Consider the following 25,161-nt stretch of genomic DNA (forward strand, 5'->3'; position numbering starts at 1 on the left):
GGATTAAAAATATAGGACAAAACACATCACGACAAGAGAGACACAACAACACTACATAAAGAGAGACCTAAGACAACAACATAGCATGGCAGCAACACCATATTACAACATGGTAGCAGCACAAAACACGGTACAAACATTATTGGGCACAGACAACAGCTAAAGGGCAAGGTAGAGACAACAATACTTTACACGAAGCAGCCACAACTGTCAGTAACTGTCCATGATTGAGTCTTTGAATGAAGAGATGGAAATAAAACTGTCCAGTTTGATTGTTTATTGCTGCTCGTTCCAGTCACTAGCTGCAGCGAACGGAGAAGAGGAGCGACCCAGGTGCTTTGAAGACCAAGCACTTGTATGAGGTGACTACCTCAAGCTCTAAACCCTGAGAGGTAATAATCACACCGGTGGTTAATGCGCATGACAAAATCATGATTTGGGAGACGTGTAATTATTGCCTAATAACTATGTATGAAATTAAATAACTGTCCTAGTTTGTCATGCAAATTGAAATATTTTACAAAATTGTCAATGTTGGTTCAAGCTTTCTCAGATAAACATGCTTAGATGTCAAAATATTTTCTTTGCCTTTTATTTAATGATATGTAATGTATTAGTAAAAAACAACAGCATAGTTCTTCACTTACCAGACCATTTTAGTTGACAAGAGGGCCCACTAGCATGTTATTATGGAAGGATACAAACCTCTAAAATGGTCGTCACTAGTTACCACAGCCACAATTCCCGCCCATTTCTACAATGTATCTTCTTTAACTGTGATTTTTAAACCAACCTTATGCCTAACCCTAACCTTAAATTATGACCAAAAAGTACATTTGTCGCTGTGGTAAAAGTGGAAACCTTCTAAAATAGATTAGATTGCCCAACCTCGTTTTATGGACTTTTGATCTGTGCCCTCTTTCACCAAGCAGATGTGAAGTCTTGTGCTTTAACTGACCTTAGACAAAGATGATCTATATCAGTATCTGGAATGCATCTCTGACTCAACTATACTGTAGTATGGGGCAATTTAACCTTTACCCCCGTCTCATGATGAGATGAGCTGGCACCGGAAGTAGGAAGTAACTAGCTAGGAAGTCTTCAAGAATGCATTTTGCTAATTAGCGCTCAAGCGAACTACGCGTCGTTTCTGTTTTGATATACCTCAGCGGTCGAGATCCCTATAGGAAGACCAGTCTCCGTGCATCCAATAATTGAAGTGTTGTAGGTGAGTACTGCTAACCGTTGCATAAAGTGAGTTTTATTAGGCCTGTGCTGAACATTAGCAGGTAACTTAGTCACAACCATTGCTCGAAATCCAGCTAGCATGCTAGTTAACTAGCATATTTAGCTATCTACGTCATTATTTCGTATTTGCAATGTCTGGTCTTTGTCCAAACTTCCAGCTACTAGTAATTTATACGTAATGTCCAGCCAGATATTACAAACAGTTGGCTGGTTAGCGAAGCACGTGTGCGTCACATTTGGAAGCACAATGAGGTTTGAGTTAATAAAAGCCTTCATTTTTTTCTATGCGCGCTGGAGCACCTAAATAAAACATACCAGGTCGCACAAAAATATTTAGGCCCATATCTGAGTAAAGTGGTTGCACTGTAGAGCCCTGTAGCTACCTTTGTTAGTTAGCAGCTATTACCAACTTGAATAATTAACTAGCCATCATTGATGAAAGGGAGGTAGCTAGTCAGTTGTACAACTGAATGTCTTCAACTGAAATGTGTCTTCCGCATTTAACCAAACCCATCCTGAATTAAGAGGTGCGGGTGCTGCCTTAATCTACACCCACGTCTTCGTTGCCCTGGGAACAGTGGGTTAACTGCCTTGCTCAGGGGCTGAATGACAGACAGCGTGACAGGTTTCTTAAAGTTAAAATGTTTTACTTTTTGGGCGACGATTCTCTATACGGTTGCTTGTTTTGTCACACTGCAATTAGGCGAACGACAAATGTTAGCAACCAGAAAATAGCGGCGCGATTTCTACATATTGCAAGTATTACCCGTGTAGTCAAAGATGTTTATAACTAACCAAAGATGGACCACAGCCTGGAACAGGCAAAGAGGGGGCGGAGCTAGCGAGATCATATTGGCGCGCTGTCGCATTTTTTTTGCTTATTTCCGTTAGTTCGATTCCAGGCTGTATCACAATCGGCTGTGATTGGGAGTACCATGGGGCGTCGCACAATTGGCCCAGCGTCACCCGGGTTAGGGTTTGGCCGGTGTAGGCCGTCATTCTAAATAAGAATGTGTTCTTAACTGATTCATTAAATAAAGTTAAATAAAAAATTAAGTAGTCCATGGGCAGCAATACTCTTTTTTAGAATATGCGAGTGGAATCATTTTAACTTACTTTACCTGATTTTGTCCGTGTGTCGGAGGTAATCTGAGACAAAATATCCACAGTGAACTGTTATTAACCCGACTTCCAGCACGCTGGTCTGTATATCGGTTTGTATTTACAATACTGATGCAATTCGCACGTGACGAACACCTTGCACAATATGTAAACCATGGCTGGCCTAGCTTAACCAAACCACAGATCGAAAGTTGTTCCACGCGAACAGCTGGCAAATTTCACTATCGCTTCCAGCTAATTTGCTTGGAAATGTGCTTCGGTCAACGAAGTTTAGTTACATTCGGTTGTTTACATGTTGTGCATCACGTGCAGAGTATCAGGATATTAAATATACAAGCGACAGAATCTACCCTCGGGTGAACAAAAAATATCCACAGGAAAGTAATCTCCACTTCCTGCTGCCAAAAGGACCAACAACTGGTAAAGTGAAAAGGGGTGGACAGCAGGCCACTCAGCTTTCCTAGCAGTAGGCATATCTGTCCTGCTGTCTCTTTTCCATTCTCCTTGAAATTATGTAAACATTTTGTGCCAGCATTAATTCAAGGATAGAATGACCTGATTTAGACTGTCGTGTTCAACTGTCCAAAAGTATGTTTATGGTAATGGAAGATGTTAAAATTCTTGAAAGTTTACAGCAAGCACACTAATAACCTTGAATTATGTTGGATAACGGTAGTGTTGTTGATTTCAACAAGAGTGTTACTTTCTTATGTTTTATTTGCTTAACAAATGCATTTTTTTTCTCTCACAGAATCTTATCTGATCAACATGAGTCTACAGTGGACGGCCGTGGCCACATTCCTTTATGCGGAGGTCTTCTTTGTTTTGCTTCTGTGTGTGCCCTTCATCTCCCCCAAGAGGTGAGCCACCCACTGCAGTCAACTGGTCAAAACAAACCGTCTCCATGCACACAGTCTAATTCCACTAGTGCAGTATCTAATTTGTCATAAAAAAAAACATGTATTTCCTCTATTGCTTAAAAAGATTTGATCACATAATCACTTAATTATTTGCGATATTGGCAAGTCTTATTGCAAAGTGGGAATTGCAAACATTAAACATATTACCCAATAGCCTTTAGTCAAAATGTGAATTACCTTGAGACTTGGTTGGGTTACACAACAAAATTTTTTGAATGGAGTGATTATTTCTTGCCATTCAATAACCTGTTAAATAATATATTTAAGATATACGGCGGTTGCCCGGTCTCGGTATAAGATGAGTTGTTTCAAGTCTTGTGTTCACTTTCAAATGTTTAATGAATGTATCTTTGCAGATGGAGTAAGATCTTCAAATCTCGTCTGGTTCAAACTATCGCATATTATGGAAACACCTCCTTCATTGTAGCCATTGCCATTCTAGTTTTCTTACTAATTGGTAAGTGTGTGTGGTCTACACCCAACATATCACATCAACTTATGTTCACAGGTTTTGATCATTTATTGTTAATTGTACTCACGATCACAAATTGTGTAGTGGCCGAGAAAAACCCACACCACTTTAGTCTTCCATAGTTTCCCCATGCTCTTGTCTCTGTTTCTATGTAGATGCGTTCAGGGAGGTGCGAAAGTACAGTGTGACTGAGAAGGTGGACCTGACCAACAACCCAGTGGCTGTAGATCACATTCACATGAAGTTGTTCAGAGCCCAGAGGAATGAGTACATTGCTGGCTTCGCCCTGCTCCTGTGTGTGTGAGTATCCATGCCTGCCCACCTCCTCCCCCTCCCGGAGCACACCAACTGGCTCCAGTTTGTTCTTGTTCTAGAATGGTTTCTGAGGAAGGGAGGTTGCTGTTTAGTTACTCTGACTTTTCACTAGCGCTCCTGGTTTCTTAGTACACAATCACTGTAGGCATCTGTACCTTTCAGGAACCAACCATTTGTCACCATATTTCTGATTGAATTATGACATTTAAGTTGCCTAGTTAAATAAAAGGTAAGTCAGCTAAGAACAAATTCTTATTTTCAATGACTGCCTAGGAACACTGGGTTAACTGCCTTGTTCAGGGGCAGAACGACAGATTTTTACCTTGTCAGCTCGGGGATTCAATCTTGCAACCTTTTGGTTACACGTCCAATGCTCTAACCACTAGGTTACCTTAACTTTACAGTTTAAAATAAACTGCCATTCATGTTCTTTATAGAATAGCTGGAATCACTTGATAGTAGGACAAAAGACATGAAGATGAAAGCTTACGTTCTGTCATCAGCCCAAACGATTGCCCTTATGCTAGTGGTGAGTAGGTGGTGTGTATACTTTACTAATCTACTGAGATTTTACAGTAGCTATTGAAGGAATGTCCGGTGGGGGGGCTAGCTAGCTAGATAGATAGACATTTTCCATTCACAAGTCTCATCCGAAGTGTAAAGTCTGGTTAACATGATAGGATGAGCATTGTCTGACGTAGTGTATATTCAATTTTTTTTTTTTTTTAATGCCTGGTTGTGTCCAGTCTGCATATCTTCTCCATACAGGGACCCTGTCATATTCCTCTGAATGGTATGCTATAAATAGACCTTCGAGTGGCTACTACAGCTATTTGTGCTACTTCTTTGCTCTACCTCTGCTTCCAGGTTTGGGTGTTTGGACGTGTAATCTTTTGGGCAGCTGCGTCTGAGAAACTAAATGACATGTGATCAAGCAACTGGTGATGAGATTTAAATTTAGCCTCAATGCCATGCTTGGCTGTAGACCTATAGCTCAGGATTCACATTACTAGCTGCCTAGTGTTACCTCTCACACAGGGGCTGGCCACTTAAATGGCATCAAAGTAACTCATTTATGGCGTTACAGAACAGTGCATAGGGACATCAAATATACCCTTTTTTTAAATTTAAAAATGGCTGAAATGTTGTCTACTCCTTTTGTATAGACAACACATGTTAGATTGTTTATAGCATGTTATTTGCATAATGTTAGATTGTTTGTGGCATTGTTGGACATAAGACTTAACACTAGGAAATTGACAGCAAGTGATTTTAATTTAGGAAATTTGCTCAAGTATTCCCATGCATAATCCACGCTAGACTTGGGCGGTATCCAGATTTTAATACGGTCCTTCTCTCATCCTGGGATTTACGGTATTACCGGCACAGCACACAATGGGGTGCTAAAAATGGAAGAATAGCCAATTTGGCCTCTTACCAGAATGCTAACTAAATTTGGACAAACTAATGGCAAAATCAAAAACACAATTAGTTAAATGCTAACGAACGAGAACTAACATGACCATTTGCAAAGATTGGCAAATCCAGCTCATTATACAGTTTTACAAGTGAAAGTGAACCAGAAATGTAAGCAATTGTTTATAATGATTGTTTTAGTCAAATATATCGATTTGGGCTTCTTGCGGTTAATTTACAGTCTACAAATGATTAGTAAATATGTTCCGGGGCCTGACCATCCTCTCAAGAAATATCACCCCATAGCTGAGTCTAGTTGATGATCCCTGATTTACAGCATATCAAATGCATTGTTAGATTATTTGCAGCCATATTTCCTCCATGTGGAAGGGGTTGCTCCAGCTTTTGTATTAGGCCTGCTGAAGGCAGCAGGGAGGTGTCATTTGTGATATTAGTATCACATCCAGCACTTCTGCATATCTAAGAGAATTACAACAATGATATAACTACAAATCACATGACTTTTGTTTACAAATATGGTATTGAAACTGGCCCTGACTATAGGTTATTTTTCCTATTTTTATTTCTTGTGCGTTTTTGTTCCACCTTGTTATTTTTAGTGCTATCATTGATGTTGATTTCGGCATTGTTGTATTTAGAGCTGGCAAGATAGGCATTTCACGACTTGTTCACGTGACACCAAAAACCCTATACTGTTCAAGTGCAGTGGTACCTATTTTCTAAAGGTCAACAACCACTGCAGTAAACTAACGAGTAGGAATATCAAAGAAATGTCAAACATTTTTGTGAAAGTGTTGTGAAATGTGCTGATGAAGTTTTAACACAGTAACTGAACAGCTGAGGTCTGTTTGTGTGACATGAGCATGAGAGCAAACTAGGCGAACTGCATTCGTCTGCCCCCTGTGTAACTCTCTACAATGCTGACGCTTATCTTGTGCATGTGCCCCTTGCCGAATACAGTGACCTCAACTTAAGCATGCCAGATATTGCATATACTATTTGAATGTAAAGAGAATCCACCACCACAGTTTGTATAAATGCTGCTATAGTTGATTTTTATGGCAGGATTTACATCACTATCATGCAGTTCCTTAGCATACAAGTCTTCACTTAAATCTCCATTACATTTTGAAGTAGCATATAAACTCAGCAAAAAATAAGTCCCCTTTTCAGGACCCTGTCTCTCAAAGATAATTCGTAAACATCCAAATAACTTCAGATCTTCATTTGTAAAGGGTTTAAACAATTATTGAACATGCACCTGTGGAACAGTCGTTAAGACACTAACAGCTTACAGACGGTAGGCAATTAAGATCACAGTTATGAAAACTTAGGACACTAAAGGGGCCTTTCTACTGACTCTGACATCTTTGCCCGGGGTCCCTGCTCATCTGCGTGAACGTGCCTTAGGCATGCTGCAAGGAGGCATGAGGACTGCACATGTGGTCAGGACAATAAATTGCAATGTCTACTGAGACGCCTAAGACAGGGAGACAGGACGGACAGCGGATCGTCTTCGTCGTGGAAGAGCACGTGTAACAACATCTGCACAGGATTGGTACATCTGAACATCACACCTGCGGGACAGGTACAGGATGGCAACAACTGCCCGATTTACACCAGGAATGCACTATCTCCATCAGTGCTCAGACTGTCTGCAGTAGGCTGGACTGAGGGCTTGTAGGCCTGTTGTAAGGTAGGTCTTCATCAGCAACAACCTCTCCTATGGGCACAAACCCACCGTCGCTGGACCAGACGGGACTGGTGTGGAAAAGTGTTATTCACTGACGAGTCGCGGATGGTCGGATTTGCGTTTATCGTCGAAGAAATGAGCATTACACCGAGGCCTGTACTCTGGAGCGGGATTCATTTGGAGGTGAAGGGTCCGTCATGTTCTGGGGCGGTGTGTCACAGCATCATCGGACTAAGCTTGTTGTCATTGGAGGCAATCTCAACGCTGTGCGTTACAGGGAAGACATCCTACTCCCTCATGTGGTACCATTCCTGCAGGCTCATCCTGACATGACCCTCCAGCATGACAATGCCACCAGCCATACTTCTTGTTCTGTGCGTGATTTCCTGCAAGACAGGAATGTCAGTGTTCTGCCATGGCCAGCAAAGAGTCTGGTCACGTCAACCCCATTGAGCATGTATGGGACCTGTTGGATTGGAGGGTGAGGGCTAGGGCCATTCCCCCCAGAAATGTCTGGGAACTTGCAGGTGCCTTGGTGGAAGAGTGGGGCAACATCTCACAGCATGTTAAGTTTGCTGAAAATCAACGCAGTTGACAGTGAGAGGACGTTTCTTTTGCTGGGTTTACATCATGCAGATGAGATTAATGTAAACATAACAGCTAGCAAGCTGACTTTAATACACCTTATGTATGTTAAAGCAACCTGGTCTCAGAGCATTTTGTATTCTGTATGTAAATCCACAATTCCATTTAGATGTTACAATTCATATGGTATGTATTAATTTGTAGATGTCCATCACCCTTTTCTATGATATGTTACAAATTTAACATTAGAACAATTTTAAATGTTAAGAATTTGCTAAATGTATATGTTACGAATTCTGTAAAAACTGTGGCGGTCGCTGGCCGGCTGGCTGAGGGCGGGTGGCTGGCTGGCGGTCGGTCGGTGGCTGGCTGGCGGTCGGTGGCTGGCTGGCTGACGGTCGGTCGCTGGCTGGCTGACGGTCGGTCGCTGGCTGGCTGACGGTCGGTCGCTGGCTGGCTGACGGTCGGTCAGTCGCTGGCTGACGGTCGGTCGCTGGCTGGCTGGCTGACGGTCGGTCGCTGGCTGGCTGGCTGACGGTCGGTCGCTGGCTGACGGTCGGTGGCTGGCTGACGGTCGGTGGCTGGCTGACGGTCGGTGGCTGGCTGATGGTCGGTGGCTGGCTGACGGTCGGTGGCTGGCTGGCTGGCTGACGGTCGGTGGCTGGCTGGCTGGCTGACGGTCGGTGGCTGGCTGGCTGGCTGGCTGACGGTCGGTGGCTGGCTGGCTGACGGTCGGTGGCTGGCTGGCTGACGGTCGGTGGCTGGCTGGCTGACGGTCGGTGGCTGGCTGACGGTCGGTGGCTGGCTGACGGTCGGTGGCTGGCTGACGGTCGGTGGCTGGCTGGCTGGCTGACGGTCGGTGGCTGGCTGGCTGGCTGACGGTCGGTGGCTGGCTGGCTGGCTGACGGTCGGTGGCTGGCTGGCTGGCTGACGGTCGGTGGCTGGCTGACGGTCGGTGGCTGGCTGACGGTCGGTGGCTGGCTGGCTGGCTGACGGTCGGTGGCTGGCTGGCTGGCTGACGGTCGGTGGCTGGCTGGCTGGCTGACGGTCGGTGGCTGGCTGGCTGGCTGACGGTCGGTGGCTGGCTGACGGTCGGTGGCTAGCTGGCTGGCTGACGGTCGGTGGCTGGCTGGCTGGCTGACGGTCGGTGGCTGGCTGGCTGGCTGGCTGGCTGACGGTCGGTGGCTGGCTGGCTGGCGGTCGCTGGCTGACTGGCTGGCGGTCGCTGGCTGGCTGGCTGGCGGTCGCTGGCTGGCTGGCGGGCGGTCGCTGGCTGGCTGGCTGGCGGACGGTCGGTGGCTGGCTGGCTGGCTGACGGTCGGTGGCTGGCTGGCTGACGGTCGGTGGCTGGCTGGCTGACGGTCGGTGGCTGGCTGGCTGACGGTCGGTGGCTGGCTGGCCGACGGTCGGTGGCTGGCTGGCCGGCGGTCGGTGGCTGGCTGGCCGGCGGTCGGTGGCTGGCTGGCCGGCGGTCGGTGGCTGGCTGGCCGGCGGTCGGTGGCTGGCTGGCTGGCCGGCCGGCGGTGGCTGGCTGGCCGGCCGGCGGTGGCTGGCTGGCCGGCGGTCGCTGGCTGGCTGGCCGGCGGTCGGTCGCTGGCTGGCTGGCCGGCGGTCGGTCGCTGGCTGGCTGGCCGGCGGTCGGTCGCTGGCTGGCTGGCGGTCGCTGGCTGGCTGGCTGACGCTCGCTCGCTGGCTGGCTGGCTGACGCTCGCTCGCTCGCTCGCTGGCTGGCTGGCTGACGGTCGCTGGCTGGCTGACGGTCGCTGGCTGGCTGACGGTCGCTGGCTGGCTGACGGTCGCTGGCTGGCTGGCTGGCTGGCTGGCTGACGGTCGCTGGCTGGCTGGCTGGCTGGCTGGCTGACGGTCGCTGGCTGGCTGACGGTCGCTGGCTGGCTGGCTGGCTGACGGTCGCTGGCTGGCTGGCTGGCTGACGGTCGCTGGCTGGCTGGCTGGCTGGCTGACGGTCGCTGGCTGGCTGGCTGGCTGACGGTCGCTGGCTGGCTGACGGTCGGTCGGTGGCTGGCTGGCTGACGGTCGGTCGGTCGCTGGCCGGCTGGCTGGCTGATGGTCGGTGGCTGGCTGACGGTCGGTCGGTGGCTGGCTGGCTGACGGTCGGTCGGTCGCTGGTCGGTCGGTCGCTGGCTGGCTGGCTGGCTGACGGTCGCTGGCTGGCTGGCTGACGGTCGCTGGCTGGCTGACGGTCGGTGGCTGGCTGACGGTCGGTCGGTGGCTGGCTGGCTGGCTGACGGTCGGTGGCTGGCTGACGGTCGGTCGGTGGCTGGCTGGCCGGCTGACGGTCGGTCGGTCGCTGGCCGGCTGACGGTCGGTCGGTCGCTGGCCGGCTGACGGTCGGTCGGTCGCTGGCCGGCCGGCTGACGGTCGGTCGGTCGCTGGCCGGCCGGCTGACGGTCGGTCGGTCGCTGGCCGGCTGGCTGACGGTCGGTCGGTGGCTGGCTGACGGTCGGTCGGTGGCTGGCTGGCCGGCTGACGGTCGGTCGGTCGCTGGCCGGCTGACGGTCGGTCGGTCGCTGGCCGGCTGACGGTCGGTCGGTCGCTGGCCGGCCGGCTGACGGTCGGTTGGTCGCTGGCCGGCTGGCTGACGGTCGGTCGCTGGCCGGCTGGCTGACGGTCGGTCGCTGGCCGGCTGGCTGACGGTCGGTCGCTGGCCGGCTGGCTGACGGTCGGTCGCTGGCCGGGTGGGTGGGTGGGTGGGTGGGTCGCTGGCTGGCTGGCTGGCCGGCCGAGGCTGGCTGGCTGGCTGTCGCTGGCTGGTTATAGGAATAACATGATATGCACAATGATGTCATTTTACGTAAAATATGTCACAATTTGATTTATTTGAAATTCATGACTAGTTCAGATTGACGAGGTTTATATTTCGGATTTTTTTCTGGTCAACTGTTCCTAGAAGTGTGATGTGCTTTCACAAAGTAATGTGCTGTAATTTTATCTTGGGTCCAGTTTGACCTTTTCAATAAGACTGGGGCCCATCACTCACATAAATGTCTTATCATCTGATACCCTGAAATGCTGCCATTTACCTCATCATGATTCCTTGGATACTGCTTAAACTACAGGAAATGTGCAAATCTTGGGCCTAAGCCATGGGTGTCTTGTAACGGTGATTGCAATTTCTAATGCGTTTTTGAATATGCTCACATTTTAAAAGTGACTTGTTTGCTAACTCCCCAGATTTCCGTACTGCATGTAATGTGTTGTCTATTTGTATACTGATGTCAATCTATTTCCACATAAATGGACCAAGTATACTGTATCATAAATCTGTTTTGAAACACTCTTAAAAGTTGGAAATTAGTCAGTGACCCTTTAACCCCTTCCCATGTCCAGGTTGCTGAGGCGACTGGCAACCCTGCTCTCTCAGCAGGCCACTTTGATGGCTTCCAACGAGGCCTTCAAGAAGCAAGCCGAGGGAGCCAGTGATGCTGCCAAGAAGTACATGCAGGAGAATGAGGATCTGCAGGCGGTGAGCTGGGTTTGGGTGCTATACAAGACACTGTTGTGCTTCTGATGTCAATCGTGACCTTTACAGGAGTTTTGGCTTTCTCCGTAAGGTCAACACATAAGACATCCTTAGATATGAGGTAAATGCTTGTACGTGATTTATGTGGAACAGGATGTTATCCTACGCTTACTAAAGTCTTGTGGTTTACTGTTTGAGTGTCCAACATTCCTCAGAGTTAGGTTCACGGGCAGAACAATACAAGTTTAATTAAACCAGCGTTCTGCTGCTGTTCCTTTGACAGCCACAGGGGGCAACACTGTACTTCAAGCAGTTAACAATTTAACAATTTAAACAGCTTCATCGTCACCTGATACAATCAGTGTGTATTTGAATCTGTCATCCAAGAGATTAGCAAAAAAACAACTGTAGCTTGACAGGTTTGTATTTTACATCATAATTATTTAGTTTTTTACCAACTTATCCCAATTGCTATGATGGCTCAAAGTCCCTTGTTATTGCCATATTAAGTGTTTGAGATGAAAAACAGTATGCTAGTGGAATTGGGTTACTTGAAAGTCACAATATAGGCCTAATGTGTTCTCCCTCTGCTGATATCTTTGGTTGGATGTTCTGCTAGATCAGAACTGCCACTTTTTTCTGAGGTTTCTCTTTGCAGCTCACTTTATTCAGAGTATTATAGGGATTAGGTCCAGACCATATAATATTAACAAACTATTAGTGTTTGGAAAAGGCTTAATTTACTCCAATGCATTTATAAACACTTGGAATATTTTCCTAGTATTGAATTAGAGTGAGCAAACATATATTCTCGTCCTTCTATGGGCTGAGTGTTTGAGTTTAGATTTAATCAACAAACTGGTTTCATTTGGTAAATAAGCACTGTGGCTGAAGCTTGTAATGCACCTCAACTACGGAAGGTAACAATGTAATCATTCAAAATATGGATCTCGGGTCTGCAGAAGGTCACCATGCATGTGGGTGCTCCACAAGCCAAGGCCCTGAATATGCCATCATTATTTATGACCAGCAAATGGGTGTAATGCTCTGAAGAGTGGAATCATAAGCCATATAAAATACAACCCTGCAGCAATGTGGGGATGGAAATACTTATGTTTAGATAGATGGAGAGGTTTTATTTACACATTTGGCCTGCCAGCAAATTGTCTCCCAAGTGATATTAATTTTGGAAATCGCTTCCCAAATATTCCTACGCATAATAGAGAAGTGATTGTATACAAATGTAAGCGAGGTTTGAAATGATTGTTTTAGTCAAATATTATCAATCAAATGTATTTATAAAGCCCTTTCTACATCAGCCAATGTCAAAGTGCTATACAGAAATCCAGCCTAAAACAGCATGCAATGTAGAAGCATGGTGTCTAGGAAAAACTCCCTGGGAAGAAACCTAGTGGAACCAGGCTCTGAGGGGTGGCCAGTCCTCTTCTGGCTGTGCCGGGTGGAGATTATAACAGTACATGGCCAAGATGTTCAAATGTTCATAGATAACCAGCAGGGTCAAATAATAATCACAGTGGTTGTAGAGGGTGCAGCAGGTCAGCACCTCGGAAGTAAATGTCAGTTGGCTTTTCATAACCGATCATTCAGAGTTACAGGTTTCTTACGGTCTACAAATTATTAATAATTATGTTCTGGCCCCCTGACCATCCACTCAATAAATAATTGGCCCGCGGCTGAATGAAAGCTGACGATCCCTGGTTTACAGTAAAGAAAACTACATTGCAGTGCAGCTTACATAAGAAAAAGGAAGTGATTTATTATCTATTTTATCCCTCACCGAAGCCAGAGGCTTTAAATGTATTGTGACTAGCTTGTCCTCAGAAGGCCCAGCCCCTGTTAGGTATGTCCTTTAAATCTTTAAAACTCTGGGCTCCCTCTACCCAATCACTGAGTAATGGCTGTCCATATTGCTATTGATTCCCTGCACTACCTATCTGAGCCAGACTCTGACTAACCCAACTATTGATCTATTTAAGCAATATGGCCCGAGGGGGTGTGGTATATGGACAATATACCAAGGCTAAGGACTGTTCTTTGCACAACAGAGTGCCTGGATACAGCCCTTAGTTATGGTATATTGGCGACGTGCCAGAAACACCTGAGGTGCCTTGTTACGTAAATAAACTGCCTACCAATGTAATTAGAACATGATTCTTTTTTATATTTTTTTTGCCATACCTGTGGTATACGGTCTGATATACCACAGCTTTCAGCCAATCAACATTCAGGGCTCGTACCACCCAGTTTCTAAACTAGAATGAGTATCTTCTGTAGCTGACTGAGCTTAAAGTGGATTCCAACTAGGTGATATGGAAATGTTTATTCTCTTTGATCTAACCAAGCTTGTGTATGAGGCTCCTTGCTATAAATGTACAATCTGAGCTACAACTAGGCTAGCTACGTGTTTTGTGTTTTCACTTGCGTCATCAAACAAATACACTGTAACGGCTTGATTTATTTTACAGCACGCAGCATTTCTTAGCCTAGATTAGTACATTCTGTCTGGCCCTAGAATCTGTCTGTAAGGAACATCACAAATCCTCTGCCCTAGTTACAAGGTCTGTTCCCTCTTAGGGAAAATCCTAACCCAGATCTGTCTGATATTATTTAGACATACATCTATTCTCCTGTTAGACCTAGAGTTGGGACACTTCAAATGGCAGTCCTTAATCGGATCCTAGTGACATCAGTGACGGCTCCTAATGTCCCTCTAGGACATGGATTCTGTGTTCCTGGTGATGTGTGTGTAGCGTTTATCAGTGTTTTGGTCTGAGGTCTCAGGTGGCCTTGAGAAATATATTTTAAATGATTTGTACCAATGTTGTTTTCGCTGGATGTTTTTGATACACACTACTTCACAAACACAATTTACTTAAATGCAGATGGTTTAGAGGAAGCTAATCGAAGCAAGGTATCAAATAAGATCATAGTTCGCTTTGCTGTTCCAACTAGCTACACGTAGAGGGGCAGCTAATCATACCAGTTTGTGATCAAAGCACAACATGTTTCATTCAAATATTTAGATATCGGGCCATCGCAGGTTTGACACCTGTTAGCCGCACCGGCAATTCGTTTATTTTTTTTTTAATATATATATTTTTTTAAATGATAATGCTAAAAGTTTCCACAAATTCCCACAATTGAATTTTTTTTCTAAAATAATACCCACTCTGATACTAGCACCGGCTCTCTAGCCTACAGTGCAGGTCAGCTAGCCTACATTTTGAGATTATTATGGCCAAATGAGCTCGATTTGTCAAATTGCAGCCAAGCATGTCACCAGAATAAGACCCTCGATATTTATTGGCGCATCACGCTCAACTTGCACGTTCACCACTCTGAAGTGAATCATAATTTATTTGATGTGTAGCCTAAAACGGCATGCTTTCTCGAGTCTTAGTGGGAGGACCACATGTCATCATGTGTCTTCAAGTTGACGTTGCCCATTAACAGCGTTCCACCGTCATTTCTCCCATAAATTATTTTACCGACACAAAGATCCCACCTTGTCTAGCGTATTTTGTTTCCATCATGCCTGACATGACTTTTTATCTGACTTGTACTTGCATTAAAGGGCTGGGTGGGAACCTGGTTTCTGTCGTTATCCATCTCCGGTTTTAGCTAGTGAAGAGCCAATGTCTTCAGCAAATAACATCACAATCCGTTCCCTGGTTTTTGGCCAGCATATCAGGAAATTGACCTAATCAAATGTATGTTGTGTTGCTTAAGACTGTGATACACCTCAAATATGAGTGGTGTGGTGGATGATTCTGTGGAAGGAGGTTTTGAGTCATTGTTGCAATCCAAGAGGATCAGGGCCAAGACCAGCAGCTGGGTGGTGGGCTTGGTATGAGCACCTGTTCTGAGGCTGTTGGCTGGATGGAACCAGTCACACTAGCTTTATGTAGGCTAATGGTCATTAGGGCTGTGACGGTAACGGTAATCGCAATATTTTTGTCCATGGCAAAAATGAAAACACAAAGCAGACCAAACCCTTTAGTCCTTTAATAACCTGATGTATGTCAAATGTTGTGTGCTGTAGCTTGGAAAAAAAATCCACATGACTGGATGACAACCATGTTTTTTTTCTAACATTACATCTTCTTTTTCCTAAAGAAGTGAAGTCCACTTCGTGTTTCCTTGTCAGGATACTGAGTATCGCGATACTGGTATTGTCCGGGCCCCAAGTCATGCAGCTGCAGAATGATTCTGGTGGCCATGGAATGGGGTCATTCTGGGGTGGTCTGACCACACCTCCTACAGTAATATTAAACAGACAACAATCTTAGTGCAAATGTCATACTTTCCTAGAACATTTTTTTTTTTTACACAGAACAAAATTATCAACACAACATGTAAAGTATTGGTCCCATGTTCCATGAGCTGAAATGAAAGATCCCAGAAATGTTCCATATGCACAAAAACCTTATTTCTCTCATTCTTTATATATTTGTTTACATCCCTATTCATTAGCATTTCTCCTTTGCCAATATAATCCATCCACCTGACAGGTGTGGCATATTAAACAGCATATTTTGTGCTGGGGGTAATAAAAGACCCATCTAAAATGTGCAGTTTTGTCACACAATACAATGACAGATGTTTTGAGGGAGTGTGCAATTGGCATGCTGACTGCATTAATGTCAATCAGAGCTTTTGCCAGAGAATTGAATGTTAATTTCTCTACCATAAGCCATCTCCAACGTCGTTTTACAGAATTTGGCAGTACATCCAACCGGCCTCACAACCGCAGACCATGTGTATGGCGTTGAGCGGTTTGCTGATGTCAACCATTGTGAAGAGTGCTCCATGGTGGGGTTATGGGTATGGGCAGGCATAAGCTACGGACAAGGAAAACAATTGCATTTTATCAATGGCAATATGAACGCCCATTGTCGTGCCCTTCATCTGCCTTATCACCTCATGTTTCAGCATATGCACGGCCGGCCCCATGTCGCAAGGATCTGTACACAATTCCTGGAAGCTAAAAATGTCCCTGTTCTTTTACGGCCTAATGAATACATTTCAATTCACAAATTTCCTTAACTGTAACTCAGCAAAATCTTTTTTAAATTGTTGCATGTTGCGTTTTTATAATTTTGTTCAGTATAGTCAGTTATCCACAGCCCGTAATCAGGGGTTAAAGGAAATTCTTAATTTTTATTTTTAGAAACTGAAGGATGCCGGCGTCGCTGTCCCAGAAGTGGGCAAGAAGCCATCTGGAGTTGGAGTGCAGGAGGAAAACAAGACACTGAAGGCAGAGGTGCGCTCTCTGAAGGATGAGCTGGAAGCCACAAAGAAAGGTGACTAACTTTTTATTTTTTCTAGTAGAGGTTCTCTCTACCAAATGGTGATGGCTGGATGAAAATGGGGAGAGAACCCCAACATGTAATTTGATCATCAGTGAAATGTACAGTGGCCTGCCCTCTTGTCCTGACTGTATTGTGTGTGTGTGTGCCCCCCCCAGTCCTCCTGAAGTCTGACGGTGACGTGAAGGCAATGAAGAAGCAGGCGGAGAACCTGACTGTGGAGTATGACCGCCTGCTCAATGAACATTCCAAGCTGCAGGTCCGTACTGGGAACGCGCGCGTGTACACACACACACACACACACACACACACACACACACACACACACTCCCACAGAGGCACAAACAACCACACCAGGGTTTCCGTTAGCCGGTAATAGTAATAATAATAGTATTTATAAAAAAAAATTGAAAAGCCGATAAATAAAACTGGCACCGGCCAATTGTCCGGGAGAAGAAGAAAAATCTATGCTTTTCACCCTATTTATTGATGAAATGCATTGACTGGTCGTGCTTATTGGTCTATAGGTCAATTTGCATAATTGAGTGGATTTAATTGCAGCGTGTGTACAGGTATATTCGTTATGCGTCTTTATCACGCGGTTTAAGATGGATACAGGGCCTTTGAGTGGAGAATCTGTCAGGCAGCACGAGAGCTGTCCCAGAGTCTGTTTGGAATGGGCTATTTCTTTCTCGACAAGCTGACCAATAGAGTAGGTTAACTTTGCTACTATGCGTTATTGTAGATCGACAGGCTAGTGATTTCGCTGTTTGTTACTCGTCTTGTTGGCCGAGGAAAAGTAATTGTGGACAGTTATTCTAACGTCTTCAAAGTGCGCATCAGAATTAGGTAAAGAGGACCGCACATTGTTCCATCCTTTACTTACACGTTCTGTTAATGAGAGTTACCATAATATAAATGTGATTTCTGTTATTCTGAGCACGGTGGGTGGATGTCCTAATCAGGTTACGCATCCAATGCATAGGGTCCGGTACATTTCTAAAACGGCTGGTAAATTTAAAATGTTGCCGGTTAAATGTCCAGCGCCACATTTTCCTAATGGAAACTCTGACACACTGATCTGAGCAAAACTACTACAATCAGGTAACGATCTCATTGAGTAACAATGGATCTCATCGTGTGTACGTGCTGGGAAGCATGGATCTGAGCTAGTTTAAGACACACCCTATCGCAGTATCAGTCATTGTACATGTTGTAATGATTAATTGTCTCTTAGTGCGCTCTACTGCACTCATACAGTATGTCTGTAATACGAGCTGCTGATTAGAGGAGTAATGATATCACAACCGTACAGGAAGGTAATTCATGACAACTAAAACCTGTCAATGGTCACGGAGGCAGATGTTTGCGTTGTGAACTCTTGAACCTAGAGTGATGCACCAAGACACTGCACTAACCCTACATCATGTTGTGGCCATTCAAGTCCCACGGGTATATTGACCTGAGCAGTGATTAATAGCTTAGTAATGCTGAACATATCCCAGTCCCACCTCAAAACAGTGTGTGGGGCTTTCTCATGGCTGATGCTTGAGCGATAGTCTTATGATAAAATGAACACATCCCACTTTTACTGGCGGGGGAGTCAGCCGCATGTCTTTCAAAAAAATTAAAAGGAAGACACTTACTCTTCTGCAATGAACATGTCTCATGAAGACGTTTGACAAGTTGAAGAAGCCTAAAATTCTACCAGGCGTTTAACACTTAAAAGACATGTTACATTTATAGCACTCGGGGGGCATATGCCACAGCTACTTGAATGACCTCCCACACGTTGTTGTCTCGTGTTTAAGTGTTTTTGTTTGTTTGTTTTTTTGCTGTCACTCGAGGCTCTAGACATGTCAGCAGGCAGGTGGTCTGGTACACGTGTGGTGAACATGGCTACTTAATGTTTGGATCCGTGGGTTTTGGAATCCCTCTGAGCTCGTTGCACCTGATCACATGGGGCTACTCTGGTTTCAGGGACTTCATTTCCCTGGCACAAGGCTCCTGCTCATTTCCCTGGCACAAGTCCTTTACCCTGCTGCTTTAGGCCTGCCCACTTCATTCAAATGTAAACAGGAGAAAACCCGGTTATGTTTAGACCGTTTTCATTCGCATTCCCTGGCCAGTGGCCCGATGTTCGTGTAACCTATACACAAAGGTTAAATCGTGTTACTTATTTAGACCAGAGGTCACGTCGGCTATCAGCTCTCAGGATGAGCAGTGCGGAGAGACATGCTGTAATTTGAGATTGGCCTTTCAGTAATACAAGGAACTAAAGGTTAACCTACCTAAAAACTTGAGATTTTACTGCCCTATCTGTAAATCCCTGTGTAGATGTTTAGGTAGGTTAACCTTCAGGCCCTTGTATTACTGAAAGGCCATTTGATTATCAGAAAAGGCCTATTTTCAATTCTATAATAAACTGTGCCAATGCAGTGGCTATTACTTCGTTGACTTGTTTAAATTACAAAATGGACTGTACTAGGGTTGCACATTTTGGGGAATATTTAGTGGTCGAAACTTTCCGTGGGAGTTAACGAGAATATATTGGAATTAACGGAAATATCTGAAAATTAATATTAATACCATTTAAATGTAGATGTTTTTTGCATTGGATATATTTACCATATCATATGGAAACATCAACCTTTTTACCGTATCATAAGTAGACAATTGCAAATGATTATATCGTCCAATAGAAAACAAACAAAACAATTTGCTTACGAATTAAACTTTTGAGTTGATTGTTCACATGGGACGATTTCACCAAACAACAAAAAGGGAATATTGAATGATCATCGCGTCTCACAAAAACGTTTTCAACACACGTCTGTAGAATTATAGTCTAGAAACTAAATCTTTGGTTGACTTCCTCTCAGGCTTCCATGTCTTCTCCCTGGACCTCCTCAATGTCCACCTCTTGAACATCAGACTCTGAGGCCTCATCTTCACTGTCACTTTCCAACCTTGTTGAGGATGGTTCGTTGTCAGGCTCAAAATGACTTACATTTGCCCGGATGGCCACCAATTTTTCAACCCTTATATTGGTCAGCCTGTTGCGTGCTTTGGTGTGTTCCCAAAAAAGGACCAGTTGCGCTCTGAGGTGGCTGATATTGGTGGGATTTGGAGGATAACAGGGGAAAGAGCCTCAGATCCACAAAGTCCCTTCTACCAGGTGGCTGATGAGATATGTTGGCATGACTGCCATATTGCATCTCCATCCCAAAGCCCTTGCTTGGAAGTGTACTTCGCCAGACTGCCAAGAACCTTGCCCTCATCCAGACCATGCATTCACCTCAAATAGAAGTAGAGGGACTCTTGTCAGAGGTTCCTCGATGTGAGCGCTGAAGGAACTTTATGCACTTGGCCAGATTATGCATCTTTGTTGCATTCTTCACATATGTAGTGTAGTCTATAGCTCAGACAGTCTAGTCGTGTGGGCTCAATAGCATCTCATTAGTGTGCAAGATCTTGAGAATCAGCTGCACGTGATGGAAGAGTGCACTGCACACCTAGAATTGCCTTAAGTGTATCCCACAAAAAAGTTCACTGTTATAAACTAACTTCTTTCCCCCAAATTTTTTCATGAATTTAAGCAAAATTCCCGGGCTAAACTTCCCATGGAAAATGTCCCGGGAAAATTCAGGGAAATTTCCCGTAAAGTTTCCGACCCTTTGCAACACTAGACTGTACAATGTTTTTACCTTCTATTTAATGCCTTCAGTTTATGTATAAATGAACAGCTATAGTAAGTCATTGTGTTTTTATATTGAACACAAATATAAACCCAGCACAAAAAGCTCTCAATTCTGTGCACAAATTTGTTTACGTGTTAGTCATAATTTCTCATTTGCCAAGATAATCCATCCACCAGACAGGTGTGGCATATCGCAAACCTGATAAAACAGCATGATCATTACACAGGTGCACCTTGTGCTGGGGATATTAAAAGGTCACTCTAAAATGTGCAGTTTTGTCACACAACACAATGCCACAGATGTCAAGTTGAGGGAGCGTGCAACTGGCATGCTGACTGCAGGAATGTCCACCACAGCTGTTGCCAGAGTATTTAATGTTAATTTCTCTATCGTAAGCCACCTCTAGTACGTGCAACCGGCCTCGCAACCGCAAATCACGTGTAACCCTGTCAACCCAGGACCACCTTCACCTGTGGGATCGTCTAAGACCAGGTACCTGGACAGCTGATGCAACTGTGGGTTTGCACAGCTGAAGAATTTCTGCACAAACTGGATGAAACTGTCTCAAGGAAGCTAATCTGCATGCATGTCGTCCTCACCAGGGTCTTGACCTGACTGCAGTCCTTCCTTGGCCACTGGCACGCTGGAGGAGTGTGCTCTTCACTAATAAATCCCGGTTTCAACTGTACCGGTCAGATGGCAGACAGTGTGTATGGTGTTGGCAAGCGGTTTACTGATGTCAACGTTGTGAACAGAATGCCCCATGGTGGGGTTATGGTATGGGCAGGCAGTCAGGCATAAGCCAAGGACAACGCACACAACTGTGTTTTGTCTGGCAATTTCAATGCACAGAAACACTGTGACTAGATTCTGAGGCCCTTTGTCTTGCCCTTCATCCACTGCCGTCACCTCAGGTTTCACCATAATGCATGGCCGTTCCCATGTCGCAAGGGTCTGTACACAATTCCTGGAAGCTGAATGTAATTTCTTATATGGCCTGCATACTCGCCAGACATGTCACCCGTTGAGCATGTTTGGGATGCTCTGGATCGACGTGTACGACAGTGTTCCAGTTCCTGCGACTTCAATCCATTGAAGAGGAGTGGGGCAACATTCCACAGGCCACAATCAACAGCCTGATCAACTCTGTGAAGGAGATGTCACGCTGCATGGGGCAAATGGTCACACCAGATACTTACTGGTTTCTGATCCACGTCCCTAACCTTTTTTTATTTTTAAGGCATCTGTGACCAACAAATGCATATCTGTATTCCCAGTTGTGAAATCCATAGATTAGGGCCTAATTTATTTCCTTATGAACTGTAACTCAGTGAAGTCTTTGAAATTGTTGCTTTTATTTTTGTTCATTTTATGAATACATTTTCTGAATCCCTTTTCTACAGGCAAGCAGTGATGCTCAATCGCAGGACAAAAAGTCCAACTGATCGGGAGAGAAGTGTTGACGTGCTCGTACCATCCACCGTCAACAACAACAACAACAACCACCCACCACCACTGCTTTACACAGGAAGTCATTAGGTGCTGAATGTGCAGACCTGCAGGAGGAGGATTTTGTTTATCTGCCTTTAAAGCCTCGCTACTCTGTTGTGGCGTACAATGGATAGCCATGTTTTTTGTATGGTTTGCCTCCATTTGTGAAACCACCATGTACTTTATATCTGTACTTAGCTGTTTTCATTCCATTTGAAATTAAATGAACAAATTGCACATCTGAACAGATGATCCTCTTTGTATTTGAGAAGGCTATGTCCCCTGTTGGCAGTCTGATTTTACTACTTTAGTTGTTCAACCAATGTATCTATTCTGAGGGGACCTGGTAACAGTTGTCCATGTCACAAATATTCCGATATCTGATAGAAAATATGTAGTTGCGAGTCACCTTTGGACTTACTGTAAGGTGTGGTTTAACATCTTATTCCTATTCGTCAATTCTTCATTGTTTTGAATGTAATCTCTGTGTTACCTGTTACAGTATGAGGCAGACCCTACTGTCATTAAGGGCATCATATTGTATGGGTGGGAATCTGCATATGCTCCTTTGATGGAAAGCAGTTCATTTTCACTCCAGTAATTAGGCCCATTTCATGCTTTTGACTGAACAAATCTGTGATTTGGCACATCTTGTTCTTTGAAGCCCTTATCCTCTTGCTTTGTTTGAAAATTAATAAGTTCCTTTTACCTCGTCTGACTGCACACTTCTGTATTGGAGAAGTGCCTCAGGCACATGGTGTGACGAACTTGTACCACTCAAATCACTAAGCCTGCATAACATGATATGAGATGAGCTATATTGGAATGTAGGGCTTCATGGCGTCCTTCCATTTGAAGTCAGTTTGCCTCTCTCATTGGTTGAGATGGCATTTAAAAACACGGTTGGTTCAGTCTTTCAAATGTTAGACACGATGTAGTCTTTAAATTCTGATATTTGAAAGAATGTTGGAAATGTGTTTATTAAACTTCTTTGCGATCTCACACCCTGTCTTTTCTTTCCTGTTTTCCCACTTGCTGATCATAGAATGGTCTATTTGGAGTGCTTCACCCGCCATTTTGAATATAATTGGAGGGGTAAATTTATGAACTGCAGAACAAGCTTTCCCTGCCTGTAGATCCAATTTGAACAGCGAGGGCTGTAAATAAATTTACCGTTAAGCAGCAACCTAAAGAATTGTGGAACTTTCAGTAATTAAATAGTCAACTGGCCTTTCACCAGGTGACAGTGGAATATATATATATATAGCCTGGTAACTTGCTGAAATTAGTGCTTTGGGTCATCTGAGGAATTACATCATGAATTGTTGCATCAGGTAAAAATAGGGACTTGTAGAAAGTCATTGTCATGGCCACTCTGACCAGGGGAGATGGTAACCTGTCGGGGTCCGTCTGGGGTTGTACGAGAAATTCTTAGTTTGTGGTAATATTAACATGCCTAAGAACAGGCATGAGTACACTATTCATCCATGTTTATATGTAATATCAGTGTTTAGTTACCTTCACTTATAATGCGTCCTTTACAAGGTCGCCGAGCAGGCCTAGTACTCGAGGTGAAGGTTCTATCTATGTATTTGACGATTTCTTTTGCTTTCATCTATTTTCTTGTGGGCGAGGGGTTTGTTTTGATGAACTATTTACAGTAGGTGGTAGATGTCTGTGAGCCATCTGATTTTACACGCCACTTTTTTCCCCTCATTACATTGTCAGTTTTTCCATTTTGTCAGACACTGGTGATATTCATTCCTTAGTCCAAGGGCTATTGAAATTCATATTCTCAGCAGAGAAGATGAATCTCAAAGGTTTTGCAGATTTTTGTCCTTGATGTTTAGTCATTGACTCTTGACGATATTAATTCTATAATCTCATTTGGTGGCCTTAAAAGTGATGTCATTTAACTGACCTATTTTTGCATGATGACTTTCTCACACTGCATTTACACATCGTATGATCTTCTACTGTCCTTTCAAGAAATGTTAGCTAATTATGTCACATCAAAGTTTTCCCCTTATCTTGGAGGGAAGACGTTTGCTGTTTCATTATAACTAAATGTATTTTTTTGGATTACAGCATCTATGTTTGCAGTCAACTACATGTATGAACATGGTCAATGCTGTTGGTGTGTAAATGCAAAATAAATATATTTCTCAACAATGTCTGACAAGAACTAGGTTTGGTCATTTGCAGTATGTTTGTCCACAATGTGCCCCACATGCTGTATACAAATCGTTGAGTTGTTCCTCTATTGCTCTTTTACTAAGTTATAAATGACTAAATATGGATGGTTAGGCTTTTGCTAATCAGGTTTCTTCATGACATCGATTTTTGTTCTAAAACAGCCTCCCACAGAGACGGTTTGTTCTAGAACAGCCTTTCAAAGAGTTGTTTGCTCTAGAGCAACCTCTCACCGAGACAGATTTTTGTTGTGGAACGGTCTCTGGCACATTTTTGTTCTAAAACAGCCTCTCACAGAAACAGATGTTTGTTCTAGAGCAGCCTCTAGGAGACAGATGTTTGTTCTAGAGCATCCTCTCACAGAGACATAGGTTTTTGTTCTGGAACAGCCTCTCAGTCAGATTTTTGTTCTAAAACAGCCTCTCACAGAAACAGTTTGTTCTAGAAGAGCCTCTCACAGAGACAGATGTTTGTTCTAGAGCAGCCTCTCACAGAGACATAGATTTATGTTGTGGAACAGCCTCAGAGACACAATTGTGTTCTAGAACAGCCTCTGAGGCATGATTTTTGTTCTAGGACAGCCTCTCACAGAGACATAGATGTTTGTTCAAAAACAGTCTCACAGACAGATTTTTGTTCTAGAACAGCCTCTCACAGACACATGTTTGTTCTAGAACAGCCTCTCAACAGACACATAGATTTTTGTTCTAGAACAGCCTCTCACAGAGACACAATTGCATCATCCTTGATGATGATCCAACTGCTTTCTGAATAATTCCCTTCATGAGCGATTGAAGACCAGGCACCCTGTCTTTCCAGTCGTATGACACTAAGCATGTTTAATCGGCTTTTAAATATTTTTTTTATACGAGTAATAAGTAGTCTTTTAGCCACTATCAATGGTTGTGCTCATGCAGTAGGGTTTCCTTCCCTTTCAAACACTATAGACGGGTTGGCTGACATCACAAATGATGCAAGGCGCATTTGACGAGGCCGAAAGGTGTGCGTTTATGATTCTGAACTGAACGGTCCTAGCAACAATGACAAGAACCTGCCTTTTGAGGAATCATAGGTGGCTAGTTTCAGCTCATCTTGTTATTGTTTATACCATGTTTTGTTTGGACTGATGTCATGCCTATGCTAATATGGCAGAAACTCGCTAGCTAACCAGCA

The 25,161-nt window shown here is 44.5% G+C and overlaps 1 protein-coding gene across 4 annotated transcripts; it reads left to right on the forward strand.

The window, feature by feature from the left end:
- The first annotated feature begins 47 nt into the window (after positions 1-47).
- LOC139368923 (B cell receptor associated protein 31) lies at positions 48-23,967 on the forward strand. 4 transcript variants are annotated; one of them, XM_071108423.1, is made up of 8 exons: positions 48-392; positions 3,122-3,230; positions 3,647-3,747; positions 3,918-4,062; positions 11,141-11,276; positions 16,465-16,597; positions 16,762-16,862; positions 21,708-23,967. In XM_071108423.1, exons 2-8 carry the CDS (start codon positions 3,139-3,141, stop codon positions 21,747-21,749), a joined length of 750 nt encoding a protein of 249 aa, XP_070964524.1. In that variant the 5' UTR covers positions 48-392; positions 3,122-3,138; the 3' UTR covers positions 21,750-23,967. The 4 variants fall into 4 exon arrangements, with proteins under 4 accessions (XP_070964524.1, XP_070964522.1, XP_070964523.1 ...); XM_071108421.1 differs by lacking the exon at positions 21,708-23,967 and adding an exon at positions 16,922-17,040 and having other exon boundaries at positions 364-392; positions 16,762-16,887; XM_071108422.1 differs by lacking the exon at positions 48-392 and adding an exon at positions 907-1,228.
- Positions 23,968-25,161: the final 1,194 nt, after the last annotated feature.

The sequence above is a fragment of the Oncorhynchus clarkii genome, chromosome 16, assembly GCF_045791955.1.
Source record: "Oncorhynchus clarkii lewisi isolate Uvic-CL-2024 chromosome 16, UVic_Ocla_1.0, whole genome shotgun sequence".
Lineage (NCBI taxonomy): Eukaryota > Metazoa > Chordata > Actinopteri > Salmoniformes > Salmonidae > Oncorhynchus > Oncorhynchus clarkii.